The sequence below is a fragment of the Scyliorhinus canicula genome, chromosome 16, assembly GCF_902713615.1.
Source record: "Scyliorhinus canicula chromosome 16, sScyCan1.1, whole genome shotgun sequence".
NCBI classification, from domain to species: Eukaryota; Metazoa; Chordata; class Chondrichthyes; order Carcharhiniformes; family Scyliorhinidae; genus Scyliorhinus; species Scyliorhinus canicula.
In genome coordinates, this window is record NC_052161.1 from 47878876 (window position 1) to 47892245 (window position 13370).

A 13370-nucleotide genomic window follows, 5' to 3' on the forward strand; every position below is an offset into this window, starting at 1 on the left:
GACTGATGCATTTCTCCTTGAGCAACCATTCGACCAATAATGCAAACTAAAAATTCTTCAACACAAACAAAAAATCCATTTGCCATTGCGTGCACTGCCGGCTGCAGAATAAACAGTGGGCATTCGGAGGATAGAATGGGGGAAGGAGAAGCACTGGTGTTTCGAAGACAAGGGGGGGGGGGGGGGGGGAAGAGACAGAAAAAAAAAACTTTGACATGTGAAGAATTTGAAACATGTTCAATTAGAATATTGTGGAGGAAGGCAATCAAAATAAAAAACAGGTAGGCGGATCTTGGAGAGGCAACACTTCAGATACAGTGGGAAGAACAACGTTAAGTGCAGTTGGAGATTATTGTTTTAATTTTTAAAATAATACTGAGACAACTTGAAAAATAATGCACACATGGGAGCACAGTGAAAATGTTTCAATGGGGGCAGCACGGTGGCGCAGTGGGTTAGCACTGCAGTCTCACGGCGCCGAGGTCCCAGGTTCGATCCTGGCTCTGGGTCACTGTCCGTGTAGTGTTTGCACATTCTCCCCTTGTTTGCGTGGGTTTCGCCCCCACAACCCAAAGATGCGCAGGCTAGGTGGATTGGCCATGCTAAATTGCCCTTTAATTGGAAACAATGAATTGGGCACTCTAAATTTAAAAAAAAAGAAAATCCTTTTAATGCAAACAAATTCACAGACGGAGTTCAGCACAAGAAAGCTTAAGGGACCTAAGGCTTCTTGATGTGATAGATGGACAATGCAGGTAAATCTTAAAATTAAACTGGGAAATTTCTATTAGCCTGCCACCTATTGGTAGGGACAAGTAGCTGGTTGTTATATGCCGGTTTACAATGGAATTATGTGACCCATACAATAACTTTAACATTGCTTTTAAGAGAATGTAGGAAGTTGAGGCTGATTTTGATTTGAGTTTCTTAGGATTTTGAAAGGAACTGGTAGGGTAGGTGGAGGAAGCCTTTTTTAGTGAGAGAGTCTCGGACAAATTGTAGCAGCGGGTGTTTGACAAGAAAGAGGCTCCACAAGTAAATAAACGTCCTTGTGTACAAAGCAGTTGTCGTCAGCACACTCCTGTATTGTAGTGAGACCTGGACTGTGCGTGAGCAACACACAAGATAGCTCATTCAGTGCAATGTTCTGTCAGTACTGCACTGAAGTGTCAGTTCTAATTGTTGTGCTCAAGCCATTAGGGACTTGAACCCAGAGGCTTATGAGTCAAAGACAAGTCATATTACCAGCTGAGTCGTTGTTGATACAAGAGATACAAAAGCCAAGGAAGATGGATGGAGTTGGGGTACAGATCAGGTATTTTCTAAATCGATGAAGAAAGAGACTCAGTGGGCTGAATGGCCCACGTCCATTCCTATGGGCTGGATTTTCCCTGCCCTGGGGTGGTGGGGTAACCTGGTAAAATAGAGGCGAGACGTGTCGGCATGACACCCTGACACATTCCAACTGTGAGAATGTTCCCAGGTCTCCTGATGGGGGCACTGTACTGCTGTCCTCCGATGGGGCCTGTAACATCAGGAGCCCACCTGTTCTTATTAAGATGGCAAAAGTGGAGACAAACAATTATAAAGATTGCATCGCCAGTCTTGCTGTCAGCAAGTGTGGGTTCAGAGCCCCATTTGGTCCTGCTGTTGGGGACCCAAAGCCTGGGGAAAATGCTGCCAAATGTTTCCAATGCACTGAAAAGTCTAAACAATATAGAGACAAAGTTTAGAAAATTGAAGATGAAAGATATGCCTTCTGAAAACTCAACCAGCGAGAGAAATATTGCCCATCTTTAAAGCTATTGGTTTTTCAACTAAATCCAGGCTTTTACATTGCTATGGATATAACCAGGACTACGAACAGAGTCCTGTACCCTCACCGTGGCAAGTTTGGTGACAGGGGGCATTTAATTGGGCAGGAGGATATCTACACCTTCCTGCCTCCACTCCCATTGAAGGACCTTATCCCACTGCTGCTGATATTAACCCAGTTGCAGGCAGGGAGTTCTCCATGCGAGAAACATGACAAATAAACTCTAGAATGTTTGCTTACAGGCTTCTCGGAGGAATCCTCATTCAAAGTCACTCACTGTCTGATCGTGGGCCCACTGAAAGTCATCACAAGACTTTGTCAGGAACATACAGAGGTGAAGTGGAGGCACTGGAGAGAGCAGGCAAAACCTCCAAGTAACTCATCCTCCCGGCAGTCCATTCCTCAGCAGCTCCACATGTGGCAGAAACTGCAGGTCAAACCCTGGATTCATCAGCCATCTCAGAACCCATTGAACCACAACGGAAGCAAGTAATCTTCGATTCGAAGGGACTGCCGAAGAGAAGAGATGCATCCTCTGTACAACACATAATTTCATCAATCCAATCATCTCCCAAACGGTGACATTTCTCAGGTCAAAATGAATGGAAAGTGGGGCGGCATGAGGCACAGTGGTTAGCACTGGGACTGCGGCACTGAGGACCCGAGTTTGAATCCCTGCCCTGGGTCACTGTCAGTGTGGAGTTTGTACATTCTCCCATGTCTGCGTGGGTTTCACCCCAACAACCCAAAGATGTGCTGGTTAGGTGGATTGGCCACGCAAAATTGCCCCTTAAATTAGAAAAAAAATAATTGGGTACTCTAAATTTATTTTTAAAGAAATGAATGGAAAGCTTTTGTACGGATTGTTCAATGTGAACAGTTAACTGAGAGGGTGAGGAATTTGGAGTTACGATTCAAATAGAATGCCTTCAATCTTGCTGATAGTAAGCTCGAATAATTTATGTTCAATGTGATTTGATGCCACACAGGCACAGTAACAGTGAGGGAGTTGGTAGTGGTAGTGAGGTAAAGCTGGCAAATATTAGCATAGGTGCAGAAGCTGGCCCCAAGCTCCAAATAATATCAGGAATGAGCAATGTGCAGATCACAAATGGGGGTTGGGGGCAAACACAATGAGGTATTGAGGTACGACGAGGATAACGAGGGAAACCATTCCAAATGAGCTCACAATGTTGGGATAGATTGAAGTCAAACCATGACAGGGCAGTGCCAGGCAAATGTACCGCCAAGGAGAGGTGATGGAGGAGAACAGAGTGAATGACTATTAAAGGGTGCAACAAAGATGATATTATGGAGGAAGGCGAGTTTTACCAAACCCAAACCACATACATTGGGTACACATTTATTGGGTATGTTTATGTATATCAAGAAACATAACATTAATTACAGTTTCAGTAGAGAAACAAAATGCTGCAGATGGAACTGCACGCCTTGGTTTAGCATCCAACCATGAAAGTGCAGTGTTCCTAATTGCGAACGCAACAACTGTTTAGGTGTTTGTTTAGTTATTGTTAGTGGCATTTAAAAAATTAATTTTAATCATTTGTTGGGCCACGGTGCCGTTCCTGGGTTTGATCCTGGCCCTGAGTTACTGTCCTTGTGGAGCTTGCACATTCTCCCAGTGGTCTCACTCCCCACAACACAAAAGATATGCACAGTAGGTGAATTGGCCACTCTTTTGGAGGTCCACCAACAAAATATAAGAAAGGAAATAAATGGGGACAAAGCAAAAAGGGCCACTTCTGTTAGGGGCACTGCCCGAACATAAAGATCAACGGAAACGTAAAAATATCAAGTAAGAGTGCAGCTAAAGGGGTCAATAAAGCACCCCAGCCCGGTGGTGCCCACCAGGCAAGGAATGCCTCGATGGTGCCCGTGGACACCACATGCTCCCTTTCTAGGGACTTCCAGCCAGGAATTCAGCTGCGGACGAGGGGCACAGTCTGGCCGGACAACCCTCTTGGTCGCCCGCTGCCTGGACCCGTTTATAGCACGCTTCGCCAGGCCCAGGTTTACAAGGAGGTCCTCGGCCATACCCGCCCCTCTCCACACCGGGTGCCCATTGATCAGGAGCGTGGGACTAAAGTGCAAACAAAACTCCAGATTGGTCAAAAAAAAACTTGTGTGCAGCTCATAACATGTGACATAGACATGGTCCACGGACTCCACAAGGCCACAAAAATGGCAGGCTTCTTGGGGAGTCCATGAACCGGTACAATCAGTGGTTGTATGGCACTGCTGCATGCAACACCCTCCACCCTAGGCCCCAAAGATGGCGAGGGAGGACTCTAGAGAGACCTCCGCCACCGGAAGGCATCAAGGCACGCCATGTCATGTCCGGATGAGGGGAAGGAGGCGAAGGGTGTGCAGCAGCAGCCCATACAGGAAACACCCCCACCCCGCGCAGTGCGAAAAGGCACGGAGGTATTTCCTGGAGGTGGTTAGGATTGTAGGGAATCAGCCCCCGAGGGAGGTTTCGGGGCCTGGGGCCAATGTGGAATTCCGCCCGGGCAGGGATTCGCCTAGGCGGGATACCACCACACACATATGTGTCCTCCAAACCACGAGTGCCATCGGGTCCGAGCAGGACTGTTTTGAGGTATCGGCCGTAGGCCGGACATCCACCGCAGCTCATTGTGCCAAATCATTGCATGTCATCCAGCCTGCTCCTCAGCCAACCACGTCATAGATCCTGGTCACCCCGGCAGCCACAGCTCACTCCTCCGCCAGCCACTCAAAATGGAATTGGTGGAGATGCGGATTCCTGGAGTAGCAGCTCCCTGACGACAGCCACCACTCCCGACAGGGGGTGGGGGAAGAGTGGGAAGAAGGAGAAAGAGAGCTGTGGTGCGAGGCCATGTTTTAGACTTAGAACAGGTAAAAGACGGGCAGCCCCTACAGAGGGTAACGAAGGTCCTGCAGATCTATGAATAGGATCTGCGCTTCATAATTCAGGCTCTGCTCTTGGCAGAAGAAATGCGTGGCCAGGCACACTATTCTAGAGGGGTATTGCTGCAGGGTTTGAAGGTCACCACCTGGGTGCGAAGGCACCTGCTAATCCGTCCCAAGTGGGAGACTCTGAACCTCAGCAATGACCCAGTGCAGCCTCGTGTCTCAGAAGAACTCTACAAGCATTCTCTGGATCTTTGTGACAAAGGCAGTGGTCAAAGTGACCAGCCGGCACCACAACATGCTGGTTTATGATGAGAACTTGACCCCTGCAAGACAGCACACGGAGCAGTCCAGTCCAGCATCTCAAGCGAGTGGTGACCTTGGCCTCCAGCTCCTGCCAGTTAGCCGGTCAGTATTCCTCAGCTGGGCAAAGATTTTTTTTTTTTTTTAATTTTAGAGTGCCCAATTATATTTTTCCAATTAAGGGGCAATTTAGAGTGGCCAATCCACCTATCCTGCACATCTTTTTGGGTTGTAGGGGTGAAACCCATGCAGACACGGGGAGAATGTGCAAACTCCTCACGGACAGTGACCCAGGGCCGGGATTCGAACCCGGGTTCTCAGCGCCGTAGGCAGCAATGCTAACCGCTGTGCCACCGTGTTGCCCCCGCTGGGCAAAGATGAACTCCCAAGCAGAGGACATGGCGGAGTACAGAGCCTGGCACTCGCACCCTCTGCAAGGTCGGTGAACATGAGGAGCACATCATCAGCATAAGCAGAGAGGACCACCCCAATGCCCGGTCCGCGCAGGTGCAGTCCCGACAATGTCCTCGCAGGAAGAGGCGCAGGAAAGGCTCCACACAAATAGAACAAAGTTGCCAGACAAGGGGAAGCCCTGCTGCACTCATTTCCCAAAGCGAAGGGGCGTTGACAGGGACCAGTTAACCTTAACGAGAACCTTAACGAGCCATTCTGTGCCAATCTACAGAAGTAGGATCCAGGCGACAAGTAGCGTCCCGGACCTGAATGCTTGCAGAGTCCAAAGTAATGATTTGTGATCCGGAGGTCCGAGAAGATCTGGAAACTGCGGAGCGCTTCCCTGCTGCCGTTAATTTTGAGGCTGGCTATGGTCACCTCCACGTCAATAGTAATGTGCTACCTTCACCATCACCTGTTCAGTGCTCGGAGGGAGTAGAGGTGCTCAGGCCCCTTTGCTCCCTCAGGAGTCCACAGAGGAAAGATTTGAGCCAGCGCTGCTCAGTTGCGTCCGCATCTTCCGCCTCTTTAACCCAGGAGCGGGAAGACTGGATGAGCAGCACCAAGTCCGACCACCGGTCGAGGGCTAGCTGCACTAGGTTTCAGCAACCATGGTTCATGTGAAGAAAATCCTGGAGTTCTCCTCGGGGGATGAGGGACGACTCAGTGTCGGGCACGAGGGGGTCTATCGCCTTGCTGCAGATGGACCCAAAATCATCCCCCATGTCCCCCACCGAGCAGCCATTCTACTACCCCTGGATCGTCAACAGACGGGTTCCTCGCAGGCTCCTATCGGGGTATCAGGCTCCTCCTGTGACGCCGGGCTACCAGGTAGATCCGGGAACACGGGCAGCACAAGTGGGTAGTACTGTTGCTTCACAGCTCCAGAATCCCAGGTTCGATTGCTCGCTGGGTCACTGTCGGTGCGGAGTTGGCACATTCTCCCCATGTCTCCGTGGGTTTCCTCCGGGTGCTCCGGTTTCCTCCCACAGTCCAAAAATGTGCAGGTTGGGTGGATTGGCTATGCTAAATTTCCTTTAGTGCTCAAAAACATGTTGGGTGGGGTTATGCGGATAGGGTGGAGGTGTCGGCTTAGGTAGGATGCTCTTTCCAAGGGCCGGTGCAGTCTCGATGGGCCAAATGGCCTCCTTCCTGCACTGAATTTTGTGAAACAATTCTGGAAAAAGCTGCAGGATGGAGATTTGGGCGCCCAGCATCGGAGGCTGGGGCAGAGGGGAGCCCTCCTCACCACCACCGCCCAATGACACCGAGGTCAGGAAGCTCCCACAGCCCTACGACGTTGTGAAAAAGAATGCCTCTGGTGTGCAAAATTGCACTGGGTGGAATAAGCCCTCTCGCAGGCCCTGAGGTGTCCTGCTCGGGGGCCTGCGACAGCTCAGAGGTCAAGACATGATTGACCTTCTCTGTTTTCTGCCAGGGGCGCGGTGTAATGTCACCCCCCTCCCCACCTTTCTGACCTGCAGCGTAACGACGACAGGCCCAGTACCCGATGCGGAGGCGACAGTGGGCCCCTGGTGAGACAAAGTGCCCGCGGTGCTAGATGTATCCATTCCCCCCCTCCCCCAAAGCCAGAGTTCTAGGGCACAGGGGTCTCTATGCTGACGGGGTTGGGAGTATCTGGAGCTGATCCACACCTTGCTTTCTTTCGTGCCTTGCGGCCTGGTGGATGCCCTCCCTCCTCCACACCGTCAGCCGATTGGTCAGCAGGTACCAGCATGGTGTTCCCCTGCAGGATTGGGGTGGTAATATCAACGGAGCGAGAAGGGCCAGCAGTGCTAGCCACAGCCACCTTGGTGTCTGTGGTGGCTTTGAGGCAGGGCAATTCTTCCTCACATGCCCCACCTTGTTGCAGTTGTGGCACCACACACCACCCACAGACCAGAAAATGCAGACGGTCTCCCCTAGATGGGAGACGTCGAATCCCCCCTCTAATAATTCCTCCCATGCCAGGCGGATGAACACCTGGCGCAGAACGAGTAGATGCGCCTCAGGAGGGCACCCTTCAGGCCAAGAGGGAGCGGTGACACCTCAGGACGAACCACCCTAGTGGTTGGAAATAGGAGAGGAAGAGCTCCGTGTGAAGGTAGGGCAGGATAATCCACCGTCACATAGGTCACACACACCTTGAGCCCCTTTTCAAGGGCAAAGTGGACCACCCTCTCAGCCAACAGGAAGAACACAACCTTTCTATACATGCGGGAGGCAGCAACAATGGCCAGGGATCCCAGCCATTGCGCAAATATACACCTCTGTGGTGAGCGGGCCGAGTAGCACTTTACACCAAGCTTTTGGGTCACAACTGGAAAGGTGGCAGGGCTGCGGGAGTAGTGGACGCTGAAGAGGCCACCACCCCCACATAATTGACTCTGGATGGCCCTGCCATCGACATAGGTGGAGTGGCCATCAGGCATGTGCCACACTCACTGATGTGGTCTTTGTAGTGTTGGAATTGATTGGAGATACAAATTTGGGGTTGGTTGCGGGGGGGGGGGGGGGGGGGGGGGGGGGGTTGTGTGAAGGGAAGAGCCTGGTGGAACAATGTACTATCCCCCTCGGAAGTTATGTGGAGGAACGAGGCAAGGAAGGGAAGAGAGAACAAGGGACACAGTGGGAGGAGGTTAGCGACACATGAGGGTGAGGCACCATAGATTGAAGGATGCCCGAGGTAGGAGACACCCGAGGCTCCGGTGAAGCTGGAGGGTGGGAGGATGGAGAGTATAGGCAGATCTTCAGCCCGGAGGGGGCCCAGCTAAAACACAGTCTGTGCTCCCAGGTCGACCACCGACGTAAATGGCGCTGATTCACGCGGTCTCAGCCCAAGTAGGGTTCAGCAAAAACACAGTCTGCGTTCCTACCCTGGAACAACTGCTCAATGGAACTGACCTCCTCATCCTCCTCCCTGCAGAAAGAAGCTGCTGGTCTTCAACCCGGGAGGTGTTCAGCAACCACAATTATCCACTTGATCCCCCTGTCCTGGAACAAGCACACAGGAGAAAAGCAGGAAAGCTTTGTCCTAGCTGAAGGAAATACTGATCAGTTGGGAGAACAGGGCAGGGCCCTCAGCCCAGGAGGGGCCCAGCAAACAAGCAGTCCAAAGGGCTTTACTCCCACCTTGATGTTGAATTCACCTTCTTGTCCCTCTCTTTCCCTCCCTCATCCCTCCAGGCAGCTTAGCAGCGACCAACACTGGTAACAGGCAGCAAACCGAGTAGCAGTAGCAACAACACTGAGGGAGAAAGGGGGGGGGAAGAGAAGAAGAAGAAGTAGTAGCAGCAGCCACTCTCCACCACAGCCACAACTCCAAAGTCTACACTGGCCTTGGATTAGCCATGTTGGATTAGCCATGTTGGATTAGCCATGCTAAATAGCCTATGCCAAATTGCCCCTTAATTGAAAAAAATAATTGGCTACTCTAAATTTATTTTTAAAATACAAATGATCTCTCAGTTTGGCTTTGATTCATCTCTTTGGAGTGTTCAGCAGTTTAAGGTTTTTTTTGGCAAGAGATTTGTCGAACAGCAACGCTAGGCAATAGTGAATTAACTGGCTTGTAAAGTGAGCAAAATGTGTTGGTAGCGCCATAGTTAACCATGATGAGTGACATGTAATGGAGCCACAAGAGGACGCTGTCTGGTGCATCCGCAATACATATCGCCTTATTAGTCATCTTGCTCATTAGGCCACTGTGGGGCGTTTGGTGCTGGAAGCTTTAAAGACCTCAAATGGTGTACCTTCAGGAAACCGTCTACATGTAGTATTCAGTCGGTGCATTCTCAGGTATCATTTATTGCTTTTTTTCTGCGGGGTGGCGTTTTTTTAAAAAAAGCTTTTAGAGGTGCTCTAAGGTGTGGCTTCAAAGTAAAATCTCTTTTATCTTCTCTTCCTGATATGTTGAAGGTGCACAGATCTCGGTCTCAGAATGACCAGTTTAAACTTTCTTGTTAATTGTAGCGACTTGGCTGGTGTGTTTTGTAGGCCAACAGTGTGGGTTTATTTATCTATTGTTCTAAAACCAGCGTTGCGAAGTAATTTAAACCCAATCCTTATAGCACGAAGCAGAAGGTATATGTTTTACCACTATAGATTCTTTCTGCATAATTGTTTAAAAAAATACATGGGTACTTTTAAGACCATGTTAGTAGTTGCCTGCATGGTTGTTTTAACCCTGCTTGGCTGTATTCAATAGGCCTATGACCAAAGCAAGAAGCAGATATTTGCTGATGCCTGGAGATACCTTTCGTATTTATTGAGGATCTTGGAATACTAATTTGATATAATCCATAATTGAAAGCCATCTACATAGTCAAAACACCAGCAGCTGTTCAGAAGTACAATACGTATGATTTCCATCATGCAAAGAATAAAAACAGCTGAATCCTAATTAAGTGTCTCTCTAATTTCCCCTAAACAATTCTGCTTGGATGAGGATTATATTTTAATTGCGTAAATTGCAAATGAGAGCCCGAGGAAATAGATCCGATGTTTGGGTGGGGGAAGTGAGGGGAATAGAGAGTATTGTTTTTAATATTGCAAAGTGTGATGTGTTGTAATCCGTGTTTTCATGTTGGTTTTTTTTTTGCAGACAGGAGCTGTACTCCAGCAACTGGGACTCCAGCCTCTCGCTGCCGCGAGCTCCGGGGGATGGGGCGCATGCGCCTGCCGCTCCGCTCCGGGCCCTGTGACTGAGCAGCCCGGCCTTTTGATTGACAGGTGGAGAGCGAGGCACGGGGGGTGGTGGTGGGGGGAGGGGGCAGCGCTTGCTCCCGCCCGCCGCCGCTGCTCCCGCAGCATTCCCCTCCCCCAACCCCGCACCCCGGCGTTTACCCCCCCCCAACAAACATGGCGGCGCTGAGCCCGGAGCCCACAGCGGGGCGGCTCCGTGCGGGCGCTCGGCTCTCGGTCACGGTGGAACACGTCGTCAGCGGCACCTTGGTGGTGTCCACCAACTTCGGAGGGAGCAGCTTCACCGGGATCCTGATAGACATGGCCAAGAAGTAAGTCCTCTTTCCACACACACCCAACACCCTGAGCTGGGAACCACCCACATCAGACAGTGAGTGAATGAGCACCAGGCCTTCAGCACCAAGAGGGGGTGGGGTGGGTGGATAATTGGCATCAGATCAAACACACACTTGGTTTTGACCAAAGATTTTTTTTGGGGGGGGGATCATTTTTAAAAATAGTTCCTTCAGTGGAACCTAGTTCATCACAACATCGAACTATTTTATGATGTCCAGTACACCATTTCACATAACCATGATATTAATGGCACACTTGTCATTGGAACCCTTGAGTGTCATCCAAACCAGGAATCTCAGATTTTGGGAGTGTCATCTGACCAGGGTCAATTAAAACTGTATAGAGTAACAATTCTTTCCATCATCAAATGTAATTTCTTTGAAGTAACACCGTTACAAAACCTAGTTTAGAATGGGCATTGTACAGTAAAACAATTACTGTATCTGCTATATGACCTACTTTTTAACCTATTGATTGACACCATTATCTTAAGCTTGCAGCTGCATAATTTTTTTTAAACACATGGTTAAATTCCCATTAGTAATTGTAAGAATTTACATTGCAACTTATGGTATGTAGACCCCCCTCCCCCAATTGTTTATTAATAAAGAGCAGCATGAAATTCATATGCATCTTCACAAGCAGGTACCTGGTTGACTTGTAAACCTAGAATTCAACTATTATCATGACTTTCACATACATTGCCCTAATCTAAAAATGTAGTGAAAATTGCAAGATAAAATAGTGCATTTTTAAAATCTTTTTTAATCGTGGCATAAACATGAGATGTTTTATTCAGACTGGCTGGATGCTATACATTAAACCTTGTTTAAGGATAGCTAGGCATGATCCTTACAATATGTCCGGATATCCTATCTCATTGTGGTAATGAGAGATATTTGGCTATGTTTTTGTAACCAGTGCATATTTTTAAAATTGCAAAAGAGAAAACAAATGTATCAAACTGGAAGAAAGCCTTAGATAGTAATAGTGGGCTCTACCTGTGTAGTTCAGAGAAATCAAGCTTTTAAAAAAAGAAAGAAAGAAAAAATCTGCAGAATTTTGCTGTTTCTCAACTTCCCTGTCAAGTACAAATGGTTCTCCACTTATGGCTTGATTCCGCTCAAATTGTACTTGAAGGACACTCTTCACATTGGGTATGTACTAGGCACAATATGTGCACTACTATTTTTGGCCCTTTTGAAGGATAGAGATGGGAGGGCAAAAATTACCTTTTGCATTCGGCTTCATGACATTGGAAAAGGTTATATTGTCTTGTGTCTCTTGTTTTCCCCTTCTACTGCCCCCCTCTTTAGAACAAGAAAAAAATCTGCAATAGAACAAGAAATAAAATCAAACCTAAAATGTTCATTACTGTGGAGCAGCTGTAGTGCAGTTGCAATCCTTTTCCCTGGTGAGTCTACTCCATTAAAATAAAATGCGTGCCTGAGGTTCAATCTCAGTTGTGCAGGGCTAACATTGATTCGGGCAGCAATAAGGAAACAAATTGTTAAGCATCAAACAAAACAAACAGATTCCCACTCCTAATTGTTATTGGGGATTTCAGTTCTGGCTGTAATACTGCCAACCCTCTCCCAAGATTTGCATGTATAATAATGGCCACTTGGATGAGTCATGAAATGTCCCATCTATGTATTTTTCTTTTCTTCACCTGCCCCTCTTCCACACCTTTCCAGATGTTCATTTTGATTTAGGGCAGAAGAAGCTGGTTGTACTATTTTTGTAAGATGTTCTCAAATTCAAGTTTTTGGCAGACATGCATAACATATGTGGGTGATAGGAGCAATACGTTGAGTTTCTCAAGTTCCTTTTTTTCCAGAAGGGAAATTTAACTATCATTTAATGGTTTTTTTCCCCCACCCCCACCACCAAGCCTCCATAGCTTATCTATTTATCATTACTGGCGTTTTGCAGCTGTAGAGCTGAATGTGATAACTCCTAGGCAGTTATCATTTGCAAATCAAAACTGCCTGGGTACTGTCATGGAAATGCTGCAGTTAATCTTGTGAATTCACCTGAAATATCACTCTAATAAAATATTGTAAATTTGTCTAATTTTCTTTAATTTCATGAACAGTACTCTTTTTTTAATTTGCAAATGTGATCTGATAGTGTTCAAATCTGCTTCCTCCCTAATGTTTGCTGGAAATAGAATAGAGAAGTTTTAAAAAGCAGTAGGTTGTGCTTTGTTTTTTTTTTTCAACCTTTATTTTTCTCACTTCTAGCCTATCTATCCTTGGAATATTAGAATCTTTAATGTCAGGGAATCTAGACAGTAGGATAGTGAAAATATGACTCGGCTGCCTTCAGTATCATAATCTGCTACGTAACTAAATTTTCATTATTTGAATTATGCAATATCAAAACCTTAAGCCTTGCAATTGGAATTGAGTGCAGATATTTAAAATGAGAATTTTCATGCAGTATTAATGAATACACTTTTATGAATTATGTTCCGAGTCAGCGTGGCTATTCATTTTATTTTGTTGTTTCTTGAATACTTGTATTTGCTAGGTCTGGTTTGTACGGTTTTCTCCCAAACCAGTTTGTCAAGCAAGAGGAGTTTCCTGCAGAGTCCTGCACCAGTGAAGTCCTTGATGGTAAAGAACAGACAGTCTGTCAAACTGAGTCACAGCCTTGCAAAGTGCAATTTTCCAAGATAACAGTCAGAGAACCAGCTTCACCTCTTCAGCAGCCATTAACAGAAACTGTGCCTTGCCTTCCACCTTATTGTGAAGGTGTACCTCTACCACAACCATTAGTATTGAGACAGACTTACAATCAACGGGTGCCCCAGCCACCACTTCGGACAATCAAGCGTACA

The 13370-nt window shown here is 47.6% G+C and overlaps 1 protein-coding gene across 2 annotated transcripts in view; it reads left to right on the forward strand.

The window, feature by feature from the left end:
• Positions 1-8928: 8928 nt before the first annotated feature.
• pwwp2b (PWWP domain containing 2B) overlaps positions 8929-13370 on the forward strand; it is a 102628-nt gene continuing 98186 nt past the window's right edge. The window contains exons 1-4 of one of the 2 annotated variants that reach the window (XM_038821599.1): positions 9128-9283; positions 10089-10500; positions 11842-11939; positions 13061-13367. In XM_038821599.1, the coding sequence (XP_038677527.1) occupies positions 10346-10500; positions 11842-11939; positions 13061-13209 (402 nt within the window). In that variant the 5' untranslated portion in view covers positions 9128-9283; positions 10089-10345 and the 3' untranslated portion in view covers positions 13210-13367. Of the gene's footprint in view, positions 9284-10088; positions 10501-11841; positions 11940-13060; positions 13368-13370 lie in introns of those variants that run through there. The other variant, XR_005463714.1, reaches the window with a different exon arrangement.